Source organism: Struthio camelus, chromosome Z (genome assembly GCF_040807025.1).
Source record: "Struthio camelus isolate bStrCam1 chromosome Z, bStrCam1.hap1, whole genome shotgun sequence".
Taxonomy (NCBI): domain Eukaryota; kingdom Metazoa; phylum Chordata; class Aves; order Struthioniformes; family Struthionidae; genus Struthio; species Struthio camelus.
Window position 1 is genome coordinate 56,807,190 of NC_090982.1, and position 23,936 is coordinate 56,831,125.

At 35.5% G+C, this 23,936-nt stretch overlaps 1 protein-coding gene across 1 annotated transcript in view; it reads right to left on the bottom strand.

The window, feature by feature from the left end:
- Positions 1-23,936, bottom strand: part of LOC138064860 (ras GTPase-activating protein 1) — a 63,715-nt gene that overhangs the window by 23,216 nt on the left and 16,563 nt on the right. The window contains exons 2-12 of the mRNA XM_068929115.1: positions 23,601-23,750; positions 21,654-21,789; positions 20,697-20,767; positions 18,301-18,418; positions 17,296-17,327; positions 15,437-15,489; positions 14,515-14,665; positions 8,291-8,369; positions 5,704-5,824; positions 3,602-3,758; positions 1,218-1,305 (exon numbers count right to left, since the gene is read on the bottom strand). Coding sequence (XP_068785216.1) covers positions 1,218-1,305; positions 3,602-3,758; positions 5,704-5,824; positions 8,291-8,369; positions 14,515-14,665; positions 15,437-15,489; positions 17,296-17,327; positions 18,301-18,418; positions 20,697-20,767; positions 21,654-21,789; positions 23,601-23,750 — 1,156 coding nt within the window. The remainder of the gene's footprint in view (positions 1-1,217; positions 1,306-3,601; positions 3,759-5,703; positions 5,825-8,290; positions 8,370-14,514; positions 14,666-15,436; positions 15,490-17,295; positions 17,328-18,300; positions 18,419-20,696; positions 20,768-21,653; positions 21,790-23,600; positions 23,751-23,936) is intronic.

Here is a 23,936-nt window from a genome sequence, read left to right on the forward strand (position 1 = left end):
TTGCCATGCCAAAATCATTTCATAAAAAACATCCTACTATTGTGTAAAAAATGCACTGAACAGCTTAAATATTATGCAAATCTAAAATAAAAGTAGATTACGTCAAACGTTTAGGAAACAAGACAGGGTAATTCTACCCATTAGACATTAAATTATTTTTAAGGTTTTTTCGATTTCTAGAACACAAGACATTGCATGCGTAACAAAAACGAAGCCTGCGTTCATAGCTGTGCATATAGTATTGATTACTATACTGCATGTTGCTTTTCAAAGACAGTACATTAAGAGTTGTGAGACAAATGCCACTGCATTGTTCTGATGTCGTTCCAGTGACTTCCGTTGATTTGTGTCAATTTAAACGGAAAATTTGTGCTTTCCTGTGTATACAACATGAAGAGAACAAAATATTTATACAGTCTTCATGCTCATTTGAAGAGTGAGTGCTCTAGACAGCTTTAATTACATTCTAAGAAAATCAAATGCAAAGCTTAATTTCTGATGGAATAGGTGCATTTCAGAGCTGTGGACTGCCAAAACAACTTGATGACTAAGAACATCGTCATATCCAACATACGCTCTTCTGTTGGCCAGGGACTTTTAGAGTATTAAGCTCCAGTGCTACAATTTTTAATCAAATATAACTGCTAGACAGCTAAAAACTGAATGATACCAATTTAAAAGAGAAAAATCCTACTTTTTGTGCAAGATCAGGGCCAAACACTATAAACAATAATGCTTTATGGACAGAACAAATAACTGTAAAAGCCAGTTGCTCAATATGCTTTCATCAGTTGGCATATCTGTGCTAATGTTTTAGTTCATACTAGGAACGTGCTCTTGAAGCAAATGCTTACCATGCTCTGGTTTATATCATGGAAAAGTCTTGGAGAACAAATAACTTTTTTGAATTAAACTACTCCAAAAGATGCTCTCCAGAAACAGCTATGGAAACTAACAGAACTTCAGTCCATGGGACCAGACTAGAACTTGTCCAAAGTAAACCCCTAACGTGCGGGGAATATAAGTACTGGTTTCTCAACACCAACTGTTTTCTTTACAAATCTGTTACTGTTGCATGGTAATATTTGCTAATGTAGACGCAATCGCTATTTACTTCTGGTACAGTTGCTTCCTATTACAGAAGGGTAATAGCATTAAATGCTACAAGACAAAAAAAAGTTACTTTTAAAGTTATATTTACCAAAAAAAGCTCTCACCTGTGCTTGTTCTGGAGTTTCTCCTGCAAAGTAGAAGATATAATGCTCTTCACTAAAGTGCTGAACTACTATCTGAAAACAGTTTGGCCTTGAAAATAAACAAGACAAAAAACCATAAATTTTAGTATTCTTCAAAACACAGACAAACATCTTCACTTGTTGACCTCTGCCAAAACAAAGTTCTAGCCAAACTAGTACACTTCTGCTGTTTGACTGTAAGGAGCACTGAACATAGCCTAACTTCCCCCCGCCAAGTATAACATTATCATACACGGAAACAGGAAGAACTCCAACAGGAAAAATTGCTAGGTGTTTCAAAAGTGCATTTTGGTTTGAATAAGTTATGTAACTCCAAACAAACACCTGCACTTCAGCGCAACTAGTATGTTGCGGAATCCTTAAACTTCTTGAACAGTCTGTACTGAATATTCACGTATCACTGACTTGCAGTCAAGGCAAAAAAAATCTCCTAAGTAAAAGAGCTGTTAAGGAGGACTATTACTACAGACATTTCATAAGGGCAAAGGTTCAGCATAGTTCCCAACCAATTAATCATACATTATGAATTTGTTCTTTTAAGAGTTAAGGGAACTGTATTAACACAAGACATCTTATCTGAATGTGTTTTGCAGCGCTCTCAATCAATAAAATGTGTACTGGATTACACACTAATCATCAAGTGTATGTGATAAACTTCTACAACCTTAAATACAATTAGAGTGTTTTTGCCATTTTGTGTACCTACACTCATTTGTCAAAAAATCTACTAAAAAGATTGTCTCCCATGCATTTTACTCCTTAGGGAGATGCTGGCATGGCATTTTGTAGCCATGCCACAGTAGCGTGGGAGGAGAGCAGGAAGTAGCCAGACTGAAGGCTACTTAAGTCACCGCCAAACACACGCAAAGCTACAGCCTCCTCCGTACTTCCCAGAAAAGGGAAAAGGCAGTTTTTATAGGAGGAATTGTCTCTCAACTATAGATCTTCATCAACTGCTTCCCAAAGTGGTGCAACCATGCATGATCTCCTACCCACACTCTCAGTACCACTCACTTGCCAACTAAATTTCAACTCAGCACAGTGTTTCTTGTCAATAGCTTAAGGAGATAGTCACCAATAACCAAAATGTTCCTTGTTTACCACTGGCACCAAAGCTTCCTGTGTAATTGACACCTTATACAAGGAACATTTCAGTAATTTTTTTAAAGTTATTCTGGTACTCTTATCTATTTATATACTTCTCACTCCTATAGTTTTATAAGTTCTTTTTTTAAATGTTAAAGAGTAGAAAAAAATCAAATGGAACAGAACCACATTTTTGCAGCTTAAATAGCCACTTAAACGTTTTCAAGTCTTTTCATAGAGATAATGTGAAGTTAACCAAGTATCATTTAAAAATAAATATTAAAATACATGGAATAACCAGAATTTCTATTTAATACGCTTTTCTAGCTGTATTATGAGAAAAAGGATGCACTTGCAGGAGGAAACGTCTCTATTTTTCTATATCACGTTACAAAACAGGATGCTGAATTGTAATTACCAATGAACAGATGATGATGTCACCTCTTTCTTGTTAATTACCAATGATATCTGAAAGTCTCTTGATTCCAACTTCTTTGCTGATACTTGCAGTTGGCATATTTTGAATATCAAAAGTAATACAGTAGATGAGACTTGATGTGAAAGTGATCGCTGAATCTAATTATTTTGTGAAAATAATTTGTAAAACTTTGCTTACTGCTTTAATGTTGGTCTAATCTAACGAGAATCAATCCTTAAATAGAAAAGCAATTACAAATTATCCAATTTACCTTTCAAAAACCTATCAAAAAGAATGCAGGTATTCTGGAACTGACCAAACTGTTATCTTATGGTTATATTGGCTCAGAGTTAAAACCCTCAGAAGTATATGATAATCCCTTTATTGTCCATAAGGTAAAACGTGGAATAACATACTCAGTGTTGAAAAATGACAGTGCCAAAAGCCAAATCATTATTGCATTTTATTACATACAAGAAAACCTTAATAAAAGTTCTAAAATTTCTAACTAGAAGTCGTTTATGAACGGTCACAAGCAATGAAGTTGCCATGGCTTAACAAGTTACTACGTATCAGCTAAATCCCTTTACACATGCCCTTGCAATCTATACCAACTACAGAATAAAACAGAGTATGAACCACGAGTCACAACGCTTTCATTGTACAACCATTTACAACCAAGCTAGAAATCAGAGAGCTACCACAGCTCAGGTGTCAACAAGAAAACTTGTCAAGCTATGGCAACTTGTTCACTACTGATGTTGTCCACATCTTGTACGCATCTCAAAACAGCAGTTAACTGTCCTGCTGCATACATGAAAATTACACGTCATCGTCTTACCTGCCAAACAAGCTGTCATGTACTCCATAGACGGAGCACACACTAAGGTCTATTAATCCTTTGGGTTTTGTGGCTCGTTTTTCACTTTCAAAATAAATAAGCTGGGCATCATTTCCCTCTAATATAAAGTACAAGTTTTTCCATCTCTTTCCTTTACCTGTAGGAAAAGGAAAAGTTACAATACTGTTTTAAAAAAACGCACATATGTAAATGAAGAAAACAAAAGACGTTAGTAAGGCTTTTGTCAAATTACAAATAGAAGAATGATGTACAATTAATCATACTTAAGTTATAACATCAGTATATGCACTCAATTTCACACAACAAGTAGCTAAAAACTAGACTCTTCACAGATTCAGGTACAGTTGCTGACAGTTCTCTAAACATTTTCACTAATTTCAACAGGATTAAGCAAGTGCATATTGGCTGCCTGGACAGTTCAGTTCACATCCATGGGAAGACTGTCTTTACAGTCTGCAAATAACATCCTGATACTAAGTGATCCAATTTATGGCACCCATTAATTAAGAACCAGACTCTTAACATGTGAAAACTATTTCTAAACTCTTATCAGCTGACCAGCACATAACAGATTGCCCCACAATATCTTAAAATAGTACAACTAAAGAATAGAAATGGCAATACATTATACGCAATCTTACATCAGAACCATGCCCTGAATGCACCTATATCCAAGGATTTAGCCAATTCCACATGCTTCAGACAAAAATGTAAAAAGTGGCATTTTAACTACTGGGGATTTAACTTCAAGCTTTGTTGGAAGACACGTTATATGTAAAATGTGGGTTTAGCTATTGACTAAACAAATCACGCATTGTTTGAGGCCCTCTGAATTAAAACAAATATGAAACTTTCTGCAATTGATTCATACTTAAACCACAATACCTTTTAGAGAAACATTCAGCCTTAATTTTAAACTTTGATGATCACAAATCCACCACGGGTCTCAATAAACATGCACTTTTGAAAAGCCAACTTTAATATATTGTTAATATACTCTGTTTACTAGATGGAAGAGTAATTTATTACATTTCCGTTCTATATGCAGGTAACACATACTCCTCCACACCTAACTCTGTGCTCTTGTTTCAGCATTTAAAGTATGTCATTATCCCTTCTAGCTAAAGGCTTTCACTTGAAGTTCATTCTCAGCTGACTCCTCACTACCACATCCTCCTACATCTTCTGTTAGGAGTACTAATTCTAAGAGAAGAGGTGCTTTCCTTGCTCTATTCAGAGGTTCTACGGTTTTTATTTCCTTTGAATGTGCCTTTTAGATTTGACTATATTTAAGTGCTTACCTTCTTTCTCACTTTTACTTGCTATCCAGATCACTATCTGTAGCCTATCCTCTTAGTTATGGTAGCTGTCATCTGCAAAAACTATAATAAAGTTTTTCCTGTTTCCATTAAAGCTGATTAAAAACTAACCAAACAAAAACAAATGACATTTGGTAAGGAAAGCAGAGACTCTGAAGATTTGCTCAATGATAACTCTTAAGGGATACATTAAGATGTCTCAAGCAGTCAGCTTTTAATCCATTTATTGCATGTTATGTTGACTGTAACACTGCTAATGAATTTTCCAAGGTTGTGTCTATGTATCTTGTAGACCATAATACGCATTTAAAATTAAACACATTGGCTAAGTTCGAATAACAAAATTAAGTTTTGATCTCCAATGAATGTACTAATTTACATTACTCTAGCTATCTCACTCTAACAGCTAAAATTTAATGAGTTCCATATTCAGTATGGATGTTTCATGAGAACACTTCATTCAACAGGTTCAAATGTAACCTTTAACAAGGTGCCTAATTTTTCGGCTGCTCTGATTTTTTTTCCACAAAAACTACCAATCAACATTTTTACATTGCATGCAATTTTATGTATTGTGTCTTTCTAATAACGCACTTCAGGAAAAGAACACTTAACATCTTTTTTACAAGCTTTCTGTAACTTCTCCACTTTTTAAATTCAATTTTGTCCTTTTTAGTGTCAACACTATATTAAGCCCACTAAACATGCAACCACATCTGCATATTTTTGGAGAAACATTCCATAGTACTAAAAAGAACTCACTTTTTTTTAGAAGATAACCTTTTTTGACAATATTTTTATAAAAAGCATCCTTTGTTTTGCGACGAATTGTATTGTAGATTTCTTTTCCATCCACTGTATCATTAAGCACTTGTTCTTGATGCTGGTAAACAAGGAAGAATCAACATCTTAAACTCAGAAATTGCTGTGAAACAATCGCACACTACGAAGCTGCAATCAAAATCATCTTATTGAATACTACCAACTCTCCACTACTGCTCTCTCCTACGTTTTAATAAAGTAATATAATTTTTAATACAACACCTTTGCTATAAATGTAATACAACAATTTCTTGTGGAATGATTAGATCACAATTATGAGAAGAAAAATAAGTTTTAAATACAGACTAACTTTTACAAAGTAGCACCCGTCTTTTTTTTATTTTTACAATAAATAGAAAGCAGAATGTTTCACAGTTATCTTAGTAAAATTTACACAAGTCTTTAAAGGTTATTTAGTTCCTAACATTCTTCTGCTAAAGCTTTTGGGACGGACTAATTAGAGATAAACTCTAAAGTAACAAGAATGGTGTAGATCACAATTAAAATTGATCAATTCACACACAAAGTTGCATAGTCCCTCACTAATTGCATTAGCACTCACTTGTCCTAAATGAGAAGCATTCTAACAGAACAGGACAATGCAGAAACAGGAAGAAGAAAACGGATAAACTCACACAGAAAACTAAGATTTTGAAATGTAGATATTAAGGAAACATGAAAAAATCAAGACTGTTAAGTAGTGAGAACAATATTGCGATGAAAAGTGAGATATGTATACGCTCCATACTAAATGTTCTTTTCTTCCCTCCTCTCAGTCCCTTCCCGCAATATGACAAAGACAAGATGAAAAACACTTTAGTAACAGGAATTACAGCACCAACACTGAAAGCAGTATCAAATTTTTTCCGAATTAGAGATGATCTTCATAACCTATGAGAGAAACAGCATGCAACACAGCAGAACTAGACACAGCAGTTTTTAAAATAAATTTCAAATTAGATACAGTAATATATGGAGTAAGTGCAAATGAGTGCACTGACATTAAAAAAAAAAAGTCATATGGGGAAGAGTAAAGCCACTGGACTGACCCTAATAGTATTCAAGGCTTATTATTTTTCTCTTCAAAAACACAGCACATGGCAATATGTGGAAGGGAGATGAAATGCAGCCAAAGTATACTACTAACTTTTTAAACAAAGGAGAATCAAGAATATATGTGAGTAACTTGAAAGAACTTAATGCAGTGAGTCGCACACAGAAAATTCATCAAGGCAGAGAAAATTATTTACACAGGAACCGTAAGTGGATATGCAAAAAGCCAAAAGGAAGACTATGATTGTCATTATGCAAGAGGAATTATAGATCACAAGGAATGTTACTAGCGAAGCTTTCCAATGATTAGTCTTCGGATTCACGTTCACCTTCTCTCTCAACCACTGAGTGCAAGTTAAGAGGAGCAGACAATTGGGAAGCTCCGATGACACATAGGACAATCGGCAATACAGGAAAGAACTAAATAATAAGGCTAAGTCTAGCAACACAGCATAAAAGATAGATACGCCTGTTGATACTTACCAGTACAAAACAGAGGATGAGAAACTTGAATGGCTGAGTCATCCACAGGATGACTGAGCTATGAATATAATGTGGCTATGGTAATGACACAGATATTCCGAAATATATCTGATAAATATTTCCCACAGAAAAAGGGAATTACTAATGACATGGTACATCAGCTGTTCTGATCCATCACATTCAAGAAACATGAACTTGCACTCAAATTAGCGGCAGCAGCACAAATACGTTATGAACAGAAAAAAAACCCAGCTCGGTACACTCAGCTTAGTGAGCTGATTAAGGGAGAACACAAATGCCCTTGTGTTAATACAGCAGAAGGGAAAGCTAAAAAGGTAGAGATGTGCAACAAAGAGTATGAGGTGACGATGATTATTTAGGTTGGAAATCAAAAGCAAGTTTCTAATCATCAAACAGGAAAGTTTGGGAATAGAGAGGGAAGAAAATACACAGATGTATTTTAGAACCTGCTGTAAAGCTTATGAAAAAGCTAGATGATGTGCTTGGCTTATTATTAGTGCTTTCATAGGATCAACCTAGGCTATGGTGCAACAGTATTCCAGAACATGCCCTGCAATCCTAGCCCCCCCACCCCAATCATCCAAGAAGCTTTTCTGGGCATACAGGTTTCCTTCAGCAGGGGAAACACCACCCATAAACACAGGAGAACGGAGGGGAAAATAAGGCTGCCCTAACACGGCATGGAATTAAGGCACAGCATGGTGCAGTCAGGGACCAGACCCGGTGGCACAGTGCAGAGCCTCCATACGTCAGACAATAGATGGAGCTCGCCACGTTTTCTACGGACTACAAGCCAACTTTTGATAAGTGAAAGCATATGAGGATAAAACAAGAGAAATATATGAATCAAAAACACAAAAATTGGAGATGGGATGAATGCTGTTCAAATGTAATTGATACCACTGCTGTAATTCAGTTCCTAGATTATAAATACAGCTGATGACAGGTCAGTCTTCAAAAACAGTCTTACCTGCATTGGAACAGGATCTTTAAGGTAATATCCTTCAACAATCTGTTCTTTTCTATAGTGTTCAATGATGTCAGCAATACTGTTCAAGTAAGAAAAATAAGATCTTAAATTGGCTAAATTTTCCTCATTAGAGGAACTTGCTTTCCCATGCAATTGCGTTGTTCCCTCACAAATTCTTAACAAATACCAAATGTTAACTTTCATAGCTTTAATTGTAGTAATGAGAATTCACTAATACACTGAAGTCAAGAACATGTACAAATCTGTATTCATACTTGTTCTAAACTCAGCAGAATATTTTTAACCAGTTGCTTAAAACGTCAGATAAGGATACTCTATTTCCTTTGTCCAAGTAGCACACGTGCATTCCCAGCTCTCCAGCCAGGCTGAAAATTGCTATTTTAGTGGCAATCATTTTCCAAGTCTTGGAGAAATTAGGGAAGGGGAATGTGAGATACTTCAGTGTGCAAAGTGATTTCTTGCTAGGAGTACAGGAGTGGGAAATAGAAAAGGTTTGTAACACAGATTATGCAGATTACACTTCAAAATCACTGAGCTACCATGTTAAATTAAATTCTCTATCAGTAGCACTCCTCTACAGGGAAGCTTGCATTCTAATTATCAGAATCAGAATGAAATTGCATTTTGAGAGATCAAGAGAGAAGCAGTGATAGATGAAAACTAAAATTCAACATATTTTTGAGCTGCTGAAACATATTTTTGCAGTTATTGAAAGTTACACTGTAATACAGAACAGCAACATGAACACTAATTTAGAGGAATCATTTATATACAAAATATCAACCTGAAAATAAAGAACCAAATAATTAAGTGGAAAACAAAAATATATTGAATCTCACTGCAAATATACTGTTAGCTGTCTGCGTAAATGTAATCAACCAGACAAGCAATATGAGATCTTTGGCCCGTTACAATTCAACACAATTGTGTCCAACACAGGAAAGATACATGAATACTCTAGAATGATAATGAAGACAAGTAAAGCATTTGAAAGCCATTTTTGTTAGCTCTTCTCAATCTTATTCTTCTAAAGCTATGAACTAGCGTAAGCTTGATAAACCAGTGAATCTTCCCACAAAAATATTTCAAGTTTGTAAAACGACTTCAACTTCTCCACTATTACTAAAATCAAATCATTTCTTTCAATTTTTATTGAGATACAGTATGTGCATGACATTTTCTGCATGAGAATTTAAACCTTATCACATTGCATAAAATGACGACTCAATCATTGTATTTTGTGTGTTGATCAGCTATTGTCAACAACTTGTTATGAGGAAAATCAATAATAAAGCAGATTTATATGATTTTTCAAGTTCATCAAATCAAAAATACCTTGACTGTCAGTGTATCCTCTCCCTTCTTGGGGAAAAATAAAGACCCGGAGTCCCTCAACATGAGAAGCAATTGTCTAATTTCTTCCAATTTCATAAAATGAGCTGAAGAATGAACTGAGTTATGGTTCTATGTCTTGGTTCTTTAGCCCTCTCCTCCTCCAGGTGAACTCAACTCAGATGGTCATGGTATATTTGCCTTGTCATTAAAGCAGCCCAAAAGGCTGAACAAACCAAACATTGCAAACACAAAGATACAAGATATTTCCAGACAAATGCACTGAAGTATGTGAATTTACAAGTAATAAAAGTTGCCTAACATGTAAAATGTAAAACATGAAATTAGAATGACCACAGAAAGAATCTAAGGGACAGGAAAAAAGGATCACAACCATTTTTAGTGTCTGACAGCAACAAAAAAAATTCAACTTACACCAAATGCATCCAGGAAGGTATATACAAGTATGAATTAGAAAAAGAAAAAAGTTAAGCTTGGTTTGATTTACAGAAATAAAGATGAATCTCAATACTATATTACAGTTACTTCAGTTATTGTAATAGGTTTAGCATAGGGCTTATTAGGCTCCCCAGGTCCTCACTAATCAGATAATTTTAAAAGCATCTCATCACCATGAGTTGTATCAGCCCTTTAAAACTTAGTGAGTGAATTGGGAGTTATTCCAACAGCTGACATTTCAAACAGTGAAGAATCCAAAATGCAGAACTAAGCAAGACCACTCTATGCATTGTTAAATTAGCATATTAATTCTTTTCTTTATAAGAGCCATACTGTTCAGCCTATCAAAATATGTATTAATTAGTTGAAAAATGGATGCCAACAATTCCAATTGTATACTCAAGTCTCGAATTGTCTTGTCTGTTAAATTAAAGATAACTTGAAAGCTTGTTCACTATATAAACTGTTGGGTCAATGTTTCTCATTCTTTGACGTTCTCATCATCTCCTTTCACATAGAATCACCAGATTTAAAAAACAACAAAAATCCCCACCAACAGAATTTTATGGGAATTTGTTTGGAAGGAAAAGATGGAGAGGAAAAAGGGGCTGAAGAAATAACCTGGTATGCTTCTCCCGCCACACTTTTTTTAAACAGTATTGAAACATTAACAAATGTTATTTTATGCTAAAAAAAAGTGAAACATATGAAAGTTATTCATAGAATCACAGAACAGTTGAGGCTGGGAAGGGACCTCTGGAGATCACCTAGTCCAACCCCGCTGCTCTAGGCAGTATCAGCTACAGAAGGTTGCCCAAGACCATGTCCAGCTGGGTTTTGAACATCTCCAAGAATGGAGACTCCACAGCTGCTCTACGCCATCTGTTCCAGTGTTCGATCACCCTCACAGTAGAAGTGTTTTTCTTATTTTTAAATTGAATTTCCTGTATTTCAATCTGTGCTCATTGCCTCTGGCCCTGTCACTAGGTACCACTAAGCATCATCTTCGATCCCTCTGATCAGATATTTAAACACATTGGTAACACCCCCCCCCCCAGCTTTCTCTTCTCCAGGCTGAACAGTCCCCAGCTCTGTCAGCCTCGCCTCATATGAGCAATGCTCCAGTCCCTTAACTATCTTCATGGCCCTTTGTTGGGAACCTATATTTCTCTCACTTCTACCTGGCTCTACCCAGTATTCCCAAGCAGTCTCCCATCCAAGTACTAACTAGGACCGATCTTTATTAGCTTCTAAGATTAGATGAGATCAGGCATGTTCAGGATGGTGTAGCCATAAGTAATTGCAATAGGTAGCTGTAGATTTCTGTTTGAGATTTCATGATGTGCAGTTAGTAAAATTACCTCCAAGAACTGACTTTGCCATTTTTTCCATTAAAACGCAGAAATTACTTCAGCAGTCACATTTCTGTGTTATCCATGGAATAAACAGAAAGCTCACATGCCTTAGTGAAGTCCATAGGAAAATACTATTTCATTGGAGAATCCAAATAATTCCCTCAATATGCATGCAACATGTATTCTATACATTGAGGCCTTCAAGTAGATTGCAAAATAGCCAATCTGTAGTCTTTTGGCTGAGTATGAAATAATGAAAATAGACTCTCGTATGAGGGAATGTAAGTACAGTCTGTTCACTATATAGATCAATAGACGTTTTGAGCAATTTGTATATAGTGTGGCAGGAGGAAAGGCAAAGGGAAAAGATCAGTGAAGAAAAGAGTCTTCCCGTGCATCACAGAACTACCATGCATCACTAGATTCTTAAGACATACACAGGAACTTTTTCCTCACGATCACCCAGAATAACTTTGGCTTGCTTTTGGGAGCTGGGCAGAGACATACTGCTGCCAGTATGGAACTTGAGGTTATGGAACTTTCAAGTCCCATGTTTGGAAATTCAAATTCCTGAGAACTGAAACAAACCTACTTCATTTTAGATTTCCTTACTGTTCTTCAGCTTCTTACTTTTGTAGGGAAAATCTTGGTCTCTAATTTACTGCAACTACAACCATAACCACTACTCTGCAATCAAAGAACAGATTGGCTTCATTTTAACTATTTTTACACCAATTACAATCACCAAAACTGCAAGAAGAATATTTAAAAAAAACATTACTATTGGTAGTATATAAAGATCTATTCTAATATTAGTAACAGATATTAAAAGGAGATACCTTGAGAGCATTTTTTGAAACAGATTATAAAAAAGTTCATAGTTCTGTTAATGGAAACAGTCAAACAGATGCCATTTCAGCAAACAGCAGCACTTCCGATGCTTTTCACCACGAAAATAAACTCTACCTTTTTACGTAAGCCATAAAGAAAAAACAGACATTCTCTCTGCCCCAATAAATGCCAATAAATCATTTTATTATCTTGCCTAAATTCATACTTCCTGTGTCTCTGTTCTGGATGTAATGCCCTGTTTGATCTTTTTCAGCCACTTCCGATTGCTCCATACAATAATCCACATCAGTCTTCATATATTTAAAAACTTCCTTCTTCCAGTGTCCACAAGAAATTAATCAGCACAAGAATTAAAAAGCCCACAGAAAATGATTCCTTCTCTACTGTTCCTTATTTACTGCCCTTTGCAAATCTTGTATTTCAGAATTTGGGGAAGGTACTATCTTCATTTTGCATCCTTATTATCTTGTATTACATACTGTTTGAACTTCCAAGAAGTTTGTGAACTTTTAGTTAATACTAACTTAGACAGATTTTGAGTCTAGGAGCATACTAGTAATTCCCTGAAACATACAAATAAAACTAGAAGCCTTTCAACGCTAAGAAGATTCTCTTTCACTTCGGTTAAAGAAAATAATAAACCAGGGACGTATTATCTGAAGGCCTCAAGAAAACAGCACATCTGACCAACTGAAAAGATATCATAATACAGTGTTATTCACCATTGCTTATCTTACAGTGTAATTTATAACCTCTTACCAAATCTTTGCAGCTTAGGTACCAAAACTTTCAGAAGACAGTTACGCATTTCATCACAACTCAGTGTTGCTTAACTATAATCTTGCTTTCCATTCGACTTCAAAGAAAGAATCTTCTTTGGATAAATGGACTTACATACACATTTCAAGGGCATCCACCACTGAAAAATTAGTTCCCGAAGCAATAACTAACTCAATGCAGTAACTTTCTGAAGGTATGCTATCTAATGGTGCAAAACCGTTCAGGGCTAAGACTTCCATTGGATCTGCTAACCTGGTTGACATCACCTGAGATAGGTGCTTTAGTCTACCATCCTCCATAATGTATGTAACTAGAGAACAGGCAAATAAGCATTTACCTTCATGAAAGGCTGACTGAAGCTAGCTTGATTTTCACTGAGGATGTCTGCAGGGCAGATTGATTAATGTAAAAGGTATTCAAACAGCCTGTGTGGAGGATAGGCATAGGCTCATAAGGTTCTGACTGCTTAGGCTCACATCATTGTCCGCTTAAAGATGTATGACCATCCACTGAACTTCTTAGCTAGAAGACCTTGATATTTTCTCAAACACACCAGCTCCTGGATGTCTGCCCATTCAGAAGCCAAGGCAGAAGTGAGAGAAATTATCTACTGGGAGAAAGAACGCCCTGGTTTTAGATGAACAAATCTGAAAAATTTCTGATTTTCTGTGACAGGCAATGGCCTCCATTTAAAGGGGAAATGGGTTTTCAGTACTGAGAAGCCTTGAATCTATGACAACACAAAAAATAGGATCATTACGGCTGGAACTGTATCAATAGCTTCTCCCATGAAAGAGGAAATGCATGTCTTACGATTTTCTTTTCTTTTTGTACCAATTACCATATTTTTTTTACACTAATGGCCAAACAAACCCATCCTAAGTATCCTTACACTAAACGATTTGCACTTCTGACTAAAGTATCATTCACGTTTTAATGTAATTTAATGACTTTTTTCAGTAATGAAGATCATTTTCCCTTTCTTGCAAATACTTATTGCTATCATTTTTATTTTTGACATCTCTTTCAAACATCTCAAATTTAAAAAAAAGTTAGTTTTATTTTCCTCTTTCATATACACAAGCAACCTCACCATAAATAATAGCTTCCAAGACAACACAGCATTCTCTTGATTACACATCATGATCCACAATTTATAGTGTGAAGAAACTGGCTGAAAGAAGTAGTTTGGGTGAAGATAAATACTTCAAAAGAAACAAATTACATTTAGGCCTCAGATGGCTTTTAAAACTTGCTTAGTTACAAGCAACTGCCAAGCAAGTTGGGTAAAACGCTCAATATACTATTAAAAAAATACTAAGAAAGTCTTATAATCGCGCCAACAAATAATTATCAGGGACAAGTTATACAAATTCTTTACATAGGTACGATATACATATAAATCCTTTAATCATTAAAACTTACCTGTTATAATATCTGCCTCCCATCATAAACTGATTGTTTGATGTTGGACATATTTTAAAACGCTGAATATTTTCACTAGTCCGAAAATAAAGTGAATAATCACCAGGTGTATTATCTGAAGGCCTCACAAGAAAACTGCACACCTGACCAACTGAAAAGACATCATAACACAGTGTTACTCACTGTTGCTTATCTTACTGTCCTTTACAAGCTCTTATCAAATCCCTTTCCACATAAATTAGCATGAACTGCACACTTAAAAGGACAAATATAAAGTCTGTGAGGTACTTTCCAATAGTGATCCACCTCCTCTTTACCCAAATGAGATGAAGTAGTACGCAATTGCCAAAAGTTGATGCAAAACAGTTTAGCTGTAGCTGACAGTCCGCACACAATTTTGCTACCTCTCTACAAAAGCCTAGTAAGAAAAAGCATCTGACATTTTATTTTCAAAAATTCAAGTGTTTTCTCCTTGTATTTAAGGTATGGGTCAGGAATCTTGATGCTTCCATTTAAAGAAATCATCAGTGTTGGAGGGGAGGGGGAGAGAAGGAGGCAAGGGACACGGAATATTAAATACGTTCTTCTCCCATAAGGAGGTAATAGTACTTTCAGTACTTTCTGCTCAGCGTTTTGATGAAGACAAACATCACGTTACTTTATATACAAGTCAAAAACCATTTAACTATTTCAATTAAAATTATGAAACTAACTGTACTTGAGAAAGAAAATAAATACATTCAATACCCGTAGCCCTGCAAGATTTTCCCAGGGAAGCATTTTACTGTGGTAGCAACCACAGCTCAGGTCAGAATTAGATACTCACATGTTCATACAAAAAATCATTTTTTGCCAGTTTAATATTCATAGGATTACTTGTGCCATTCCACTATCCAAGTATTTCCATCCAAAATACAAGTACCTGTCATCAGCAAATTGTAAGCCTCTTGTTTGGAGATCTTCCCATGGAACCATCTTAACAAAGATGAAGAGAAAAATTAGAAAGCAAGACTACCAGCGCTCTTTTTTGGTTGTGGTGACATCCAAGGCTCTAGCACCTATGAATTAATCTTTATTTTAAAAGACCTAATACATATAGACTGAATAATCAACCATTGTGCTACTCAATGAGTCTGTTTTTCCACCAATGAAATGAAAACAAATATTAACAGGTATATAAATAAATTTTGATACAAGCATCCAACACTTGAAGATGATGTTCAAAACTAAACGCACTGAGAGACTAAAAGGCGCTGTTTAAATGCTAGATAATTTGATAGGCACTACTTGAGGTCAATCTCATTCGGCAATTTGAATCATGAAACAAAGCCCTAACAAGGAGATGAACGTAAAAGTTAAATACCGTACAGAATAACTAAGAAACTGAATTTTGCTAGAAGCTGAAGAAGTAGTCCCTAGCTTTGTTAAACTAGTGAATACTAACTGCTTTAATCTCACACCTTGCATCTTTTGCAGAGCCCTGTGCCAGAGTACTGTCCTAACAAAAACTCAGCAATCTCTGTCCAGTCTCGGCTTGACACTTATGACTGTACAGAGTAGCTTGACATTGCCTGGCTATTCAGTTTACTCCTGGCACACCACATGCTACCTCTTAAGAATTCATTTCGTCTTTTAAAGAAAAGCTAGAATACAGACTACATTCCATTGCACTTCTATTGAGGAAAAAAACAAACAAGAAAAAGGAAGTCGCTTTATGCATCAAAAAAGAACTCTAGTTTTAACTTTGTTACTATACTACCTTTAGAGAACAATCTACTAACGTTTGAAAGAATTCCTGTCCCCTCTACAACCCTCTGAGCAGCATGAAGATCTGTGGACCAAGAGTGCCAAAGCTCCAAGCACCTGCTACAGATTACTTTGTAAAAAGAACAGGTCCTAGTTCCTGTGTTTGAAGGCATCCCTACGATTGTTACATCGCTCTGCCAAACTGGTTAGTGGAACATTAGGCAGCAGAAGACTGAAACAACACACCAATGATTTTATCTCCTCTATTAAGATAACATGAAATGCATTCTTCAGTTATCAGTTCTTTGGGGACTGCAAACCAAGCAACACGGATACCAATGCAGCAGGCTGCAATTATAGCAAGCGGATCTGATGAACAGTGGGGGATGAAATGATTAAGCTACTAGAAATTTTCTGTAACTTTCATTTGCCACTCATTTTTCCTACTGAATATAACAAAGTTTGCCATAATAATGATGCATCTTTAATTCTAAATTGTATTAATTCTTCAAAAAAAGTCAGTTATTTAACAAGTTGGAATTCACTGCAACCAGTATCAATTATTTTATACTCCTCCAGTTTTCTCTTTAAAAAGCTGAAGTGTTATTAATATGAGGTTTACATAGAGAAGGAGTTACTGTTACACTTTATTATTCATCTTATTGTACCTTGCTCCCTCTCCAGGACTTAGAGTTAGGTAGATTTGAAAAAAGTTACCTCTAAACAAGCCCCATATAAAAAAAAACAAAACTCCACTGTGCATATTTTGAGTGAAAGTGATCATGAAGGTAATCATCTAAGACTTCATCACTGCAAACTACATTAGCCTGAGGCATAACTGACATGACAGAGTCTTGTATTAGTTATCTATGCTTCTTCAGCAGCTAATATAAAAAACTCTTACAATAAAAAACAAACAAAAAACTCCCAACACACACACTTAGTTCATCTTCCCAAAAGTCAGGCAACCTCACAGCTGAAGTTTACAAAGAGTTATCACACAATTTGCTTTTAATAAAAAACAAATTTCCTTACATTTTGCCTTCATGTGGATCTTCTTCTCTTCCCTAATGAGAAAATTAACATAGTAAGTACATGACAACAGCATATCTGAGCTTAGAAAATAAATTTCACAAGTTAAGACCTTCTGCAGAAATAAACAACACTAAGGAGTCTGAGACATTTTTGAATGAAGAGCGGTTTTTCATTTTATTCACTAAGTGGAAATTCAGCCAAAACGTTATTCCAGAGAATTTTTGTTTCTGCCATGCTTTAAATGCTTCTTTACAGGTGGCAACTTTATTTCAACTGTCCTAAGGTTGACTTCAACCACTGATGTAGAAGCCTGTAGTAGATTCCTTCACACTAAAATACATTTGAATTTAGCCATTGACATCCTGACATAGATCTCTGTGAAGCAGGTCAAGCTAACTCTGCTATGAGCAGAATATATATGCTGTGCAGGAGAACTTTAATGAGACTCCAAAGCAACAGTGAGCTTCAAAAACATATATATATTTTTGAAGCCCATTAAACCATCTCTTGCTCTGCAGTAACTCAACTACCTTCTAGTCACCTGCTTAGCTTCCTGACTTAGCATACGCCATTCTACACACAATTAACTCGTGAATACACTTTTTAACTCAGACTTTGCTGCTGCTGTTGCTCCCTCCCCCACCAGAAAAAAAGACATGCTGCATTACAAAATTACTCTGTACAGTTCCTTAATGTTTCATGGCAATTATTATTAATAAAAGAAAGAACACAACTAACTGACTATCAGATTCATTATAAGGACAGCTGAGTTTAGGGAACTGCCCAGTAAATTCACAGTATCAGTCATCAATATGTGAACTTGTTTGGACAACATGTGAATAAGTGTTTAACACTGCTTTTTTTTCCCCCCCAATCCCTAATTAGGCTTGCAGGTTTGTTGCACTATTTTAAAACCAGTAGCTCCATTTACTAAAAGAACATCTAGAAAAGCCCCCTCGCCCAACACCTCAGTTTTGTAACAGGTTTGAATACAGAATTACTTACCACTTCTTCTACCAAGTCTTCTACAATAAGACCTTGTTCATCTGTCCGTAGATTTGTAACCCACATCCACCCATCTTCCAACTCATTATGGACAATAAACATGTCTCCTTTAAGGAAACTGCAGAGAGTTGCAGTGACATTTAAGTTAGAAGCACAATCCATGTGTAAAGTTGATGCGAACAATGAATTCTTGAGTGTAATTTCAGCAAAACATTTGAGGAAATATGATCATGAAAAACATTAATCAGTATCCCAAGCACATCATGTGTATGTTTCCTCACAACTTAAGTAGCTATCACATATGAATATTTATACTGCTTTGATTTATATTTAGAATCTAATACATACTTGAATTCAGACCCTTTAAAATGTGCTAAGGATGCATAAATGAAAAATCACATCACAACCCTACTTAGGGACAGTAACATTGCTCTTCTATCAAGAGAGATCAAATACTAAATAAAAGTAAAAACAAATTCAAGAGTCCCATAATAGTCTATAATAAAATAATGCTTCTCTTATCAAAAGCTAACTTTGTATAATAAAGGTCTGCAAAAGTATCTAATATTTAGGTCTGTGCATATGAAGAGTACTAAAAAGAGGGTATGAAATAGTTATCAGACCATGCAATTAGTTACAATAAGAGCATACATAAGAGGCATTAGCATGGTCAAGGGAGCTTCATTACTGAAAAGTTCGTATAATTTATTCCTTCAGTGTTATCTCAAAATCAGGTCATATGAAAACCTTTTACTAGAGCACAGAAGGAATTCTCATTCACAATAGATGATGCATCAGGTACACAAACAATAGCTATGAGGTACTGAAGCTCAACAAATACTAAATCCAACCCAAAATTGGATAGGAATTATCTATGGAATTTATTTCATTTATGACAGGCTAACAGAAAAGGCATGAACTTGAGCATAAAACAAACAGCAAGAATAAAAAAGTCTAATGAAAACCACTTAGAGTGAATTTTATATTTTGTTTTGGTTGATTCGGCTACTAATGAATCTAAATCCTAAGAATGGGCATTAGATCGAAGGGCCACTCTACGTCAGTTCTGTTACAAAGAATGACACAGTAAGTTACTCCACGGAAACCATCTGAAATTATCCCTGGAATACTTCAAGTTTTCTAAATATTTATTCTAAATAATTCTACTTAAAATTTTAAGTCAAGATTCACTGAAATACATACAACCTTCAGGAATACCTTGATTTCACCTGGGACAAACCAAGAACTTGGTCCCAGCTATACTGGGAAGAGAATTATTTTATCGTGCAGATCTCAAAAGCTTAGCCAGACACACAAAACTTCGTGCTTTAAAGTAAAAACTTCGTTTTAGCAGAATTCTAAGAGAAAAAAGGTACAACTTTCTACCACTCGTGTAACCACAGCAGAGCAATGAAATGCCTTCACCCCTTAAATTGGTAGATGCAGTAAGGCACTTCCTGGACCTGATGCATCTTTCTATTCTTACAGATAGTAGGAAGCCCTACTTGCAATATACAATTACAGTTTCCCTCCTTCTCTTACCACCTTCTTCTCATTTGCTTAGAAAAAGGTCTTCTCAAAGAGCAATACCCTCAATGTTCCTTAAAGGGATCATATAGGACTGGACAGCCAGCCTAGGGATAAACTTCCAGACCAATAAGGATATAAAGCTGTAAATCTCATCTACCTTTCCTCTGTACCTTAGGTCAATTACTCCTAAAAACAACCCAATTTCCGATTCAACTGGCATGTTAAAACAGCTTGTGAAACCAAGATGGTCTCATTAGACTGATGAGAAGTCACTACACACCTCTTCCAAATCCTCCTATTTTTTCACCTGAAAAACAAACTTCTGATGTCTCAGAAAAGCATGATAAATTCCAAGTAACTAGCATACGCTCTTCTATTGGATATTGGACTGTTGGTCTTGTGTTCTTTCCACATAGCATATTATGAAAATGCAAGTGAGGAACATAGACAGTCCCTGAGAATTTCTAGAGATCAGTGTTTGAAAGGAAATGAGAAACAGTTCACAAAAAAAGTATGAGATACATAGGCTGGCAATTCAATCACTTTAAATTCCCAAGACTACTGGAGTTTACACATTTAAAAGTATCCTTTGTTCAACACAGATGCTTTCCAAAAGAGAGGGAAGAGAGGGGAAGGGAAAAATCATTCTTGCTCTCTTTTAAGCATAGAGAAGTAAAGAGAACACAAACTCACCTTCTTTGAGGAAAAAAATGTAAGCCTTTATAAAATTTATTTCAGAAGTATAAAGTTACTAATAAAACCTCCAAAGTCTTACATCTAAGATGCAATCGGAAAGTATTTGCAGAGTGAATATATACTGAAATACTCTAATTTCACAACTGCTTCTACTCACTATTAAAACATACCTTATTTCATCAGTTTCTGGCACTTTGGTGTAAGGTAGAATTGCTCGAACTCTCCTTCTGTCCTCCACAGGCTACAATTTAAAGGTAGGAGAACAAAGATGTTACTTCCGTCTTACCACATTAGAATTGCTGTTCTGAAGCAAAGGACTGGTCATAGTCATTCATATCCCCTTGCTGGTTTTAAATTTTCAAAGTTTAAAACAAGTAGGCACTAGAAATGCATAATCCATACAGTTAGCTAAGAAAGTTCACGTTTTCTTTCAAGCCTTCTAGTGTGCCAGATAATGTATGCAATCATCTTTGAAATAAGTTACAAATTAAGTAATTCCCATGAAAGAATATTTTTAAAACTTTCTTTCACTTAGAGTGGAAGTTTAAATAAGTTTAACATTCAGAAGTATTTTTATTCTGTCTAAGCAAAACTCAAATCCTGAAGCCAGGCATGACTTTTTTTTTTTTTTTTTTTTTTTAAAATTACTGACATTGTCTTAAGGACAGGCACTTGAAAGAAGCCTAGTTTTCAGAAACTTCAGTTATCTCCAGGATGCCCGTTTTGAAATCTCTGCTAAATACAGAGAATACCAGAAAACAGAAATATTTTATTATTTTGAAATACTCTAAGTCAGTGTAAAACTCTAGAGGTAACTACATTACAATGGTGTTCTTCACCGCCAAGAACTGCTCATTTTCCTGTTGTAATTTACGTACCATACATTTGCAGATAACTGCAATACCTCACACGTAGCTTTCTAATCACGTGCTTTAGTAAAAAAGCATTTTTTAATCATTACTTTGTACCAGTAAGAAGGCACTTATATATTCTTTATACTCCACTATATGCTGAGACAGCTCTAGAACTAGAAGAAGCTTTCCACAGCGTTTTCTTCCTAGGAAACTGAATACTGAACACAAGATTAATGGTATTAAGTAGACAACACTTAAAACTTCACTACTTGCCTCCGGAGGTGCTACTGGAAAGAGTAATTTTTCCCCCTTCAGCAAACAAGACACATGACTGTAATAACCAATTAGGTCCGAGAGCGAAGCAAAACGACGTCCACCAATGTAATAGTCTCCACACATGGCAATAATCCTAATAAAAAAATTGATAGAGGAAAAAGTTTTGAAACATTTTGCTATAACCTTCCCCCCTCCCTTTTTTTTTTTTTTTTAAAAGAAGTTAAGATAATGTTGAGTTTTTAAAGCAGAGTGCATACATTTAACAAGATTAGAGAACTTTCACCTAAAATGCTGGTATTTTAGCTGCACAGAAATACAGTAAAGGAAGTTTAATCTGAAAAATATCACTTAGGAAACAAACTATCAGGGAGGTTGTTTAGCAAAGGAAGTTTCACCCATTTCTGGAAGGCTGCAATTGTCAAAGATCAAGTTTTGGTGGAAGTGGCACTTCCACCCTGTAGGATACAGTTGTCCATCTCTATATTTGCTTGAAACAATTTTAAGACTCTCATTCTTGAGGTTGACAGTGTTCTTGAGTGTAGCACTTACCTTTCTAATAACAAAGGAAAAAACCTTGGGCCCTGTAGTCAATAAGTGGAATCATAGCCATGTCTCATCTCTAAAGAACAGTATCCACCAATAAATTAATTTCTTTTGGATACAGTTATCTCTGCATGTACTTAAAGAATCTTTCATTCTCAGATTCATAAAGATTTGAAAATCTAGTAAGGATCCTGCTCATTAGGGAACAGGAAATTATTAGAGACTACTTTTGATCTGAGATGCCAGAAACTATATTACTGTGGGTGTGAATCAACATTCAAGCTCCTGCTGTTGGTCACAATCAACAGAAGTTATTAAAAATAATCAGACTGTAAAAAACAACACTTAAAAGCAAGTATTAACATAGTTTAATTTTCTGCTACTGCTACACAATAACCAGTTCCGAAAGGAGAATCAGTATAGCTTAAAGGCAGGGATTGTTAGCTCAAATATAGCATGCTGCAAACATGAGCATACTTCTTCTGTACTGTTTTAACAGCACTGAAGAGAACAACAAGCTCATGTCAATGCAAAATCAGAACCTCTGAACCACACTTCATTAAATGGCAGATGCATTCAAAAACTCCCTACAGCATTTGTAATGCAAATGAAACCATTTTAGTGTACATCTGGTACACACATTGGTATTTTGGTTAATTCCACTTTCAGAAGTAGACAAATTTGCATTAGTTTCTTGCTATCTAGATAGCTGACAAAGGTTTTTCTCTATTGCTGAAGAGGCACTGGCCTTCCTATTTTGTGAAGATGAACATTACCCTGCAGTCTACTACTACTTGCTGACTAACATCCAGCTCTTCCCAGAATACATCTCATTTACGTTAAAGGCAATAAACGAATTTATTAATATACATAAGTTGCTAATGGTAAAGTAATCCTACTTACAACTTTGGATAAAGGGCTATTTGTATTTAGAGCAACTAATTCTAACACACACCAAAAGCTGTTTCCAGCAAACCCTCGGATTATTAAATACATAACCTCTTTGTTTCTCCTTGTTGTTTCTTTCTTGAAAGGACGGCACCCAGATTTGCTTGAACCTTGCCATTCAAATATGCCCTGTGAGCTGCAGCGACTGAGGAAAAGACTTAAAACAATCTCCTCAGATGACTAATAAGAAACCTGCATGTTACTGTAACTCTGTGCATAACAGCTTAAGACAATCTTCTCTATTCTGATGCTGAGTTTCCTCACATTTTTGTTCTGCAGCCTGTGAAGTGATTTTTAAGTAGCATATTTGAGAAACAATTAAACCCAAGAGCTATACCATACATAAACAAAAAATGGTCAAAAATACTAAACTAGTGATTGTTTCTGTAGTATACTGAATTCTAAAACCATAAACACATTACAGTATTTTAAAAGAAAACATTTAATTCTCACCTAAAATGATTGACATTTGTTTTACTAAGGAATGAAAGCACAAATGAACCTGGTCTCCGATCACTCTCTCGAATAAGGTAACTACCAGGTTTTCCTGCTTGCCGAAGACGTTCTTCTGCAATTGTTCTGTCAAGTTTTCCATGATACCACCTAGGAAAAAAAAAAAAAAAAACAAACACCACCACAAACCATAGGACAGTAGGTGAATAACCTATGAAACTAGTGAAAGCTTTCACTTAAAACCGATGTATCCAAAACCTTTATTTCAAATAAAATTTTCATATATTTGCATGTGCAACCTCTCTCAAGTTACTTATTTCCAATGAACAGTACTTT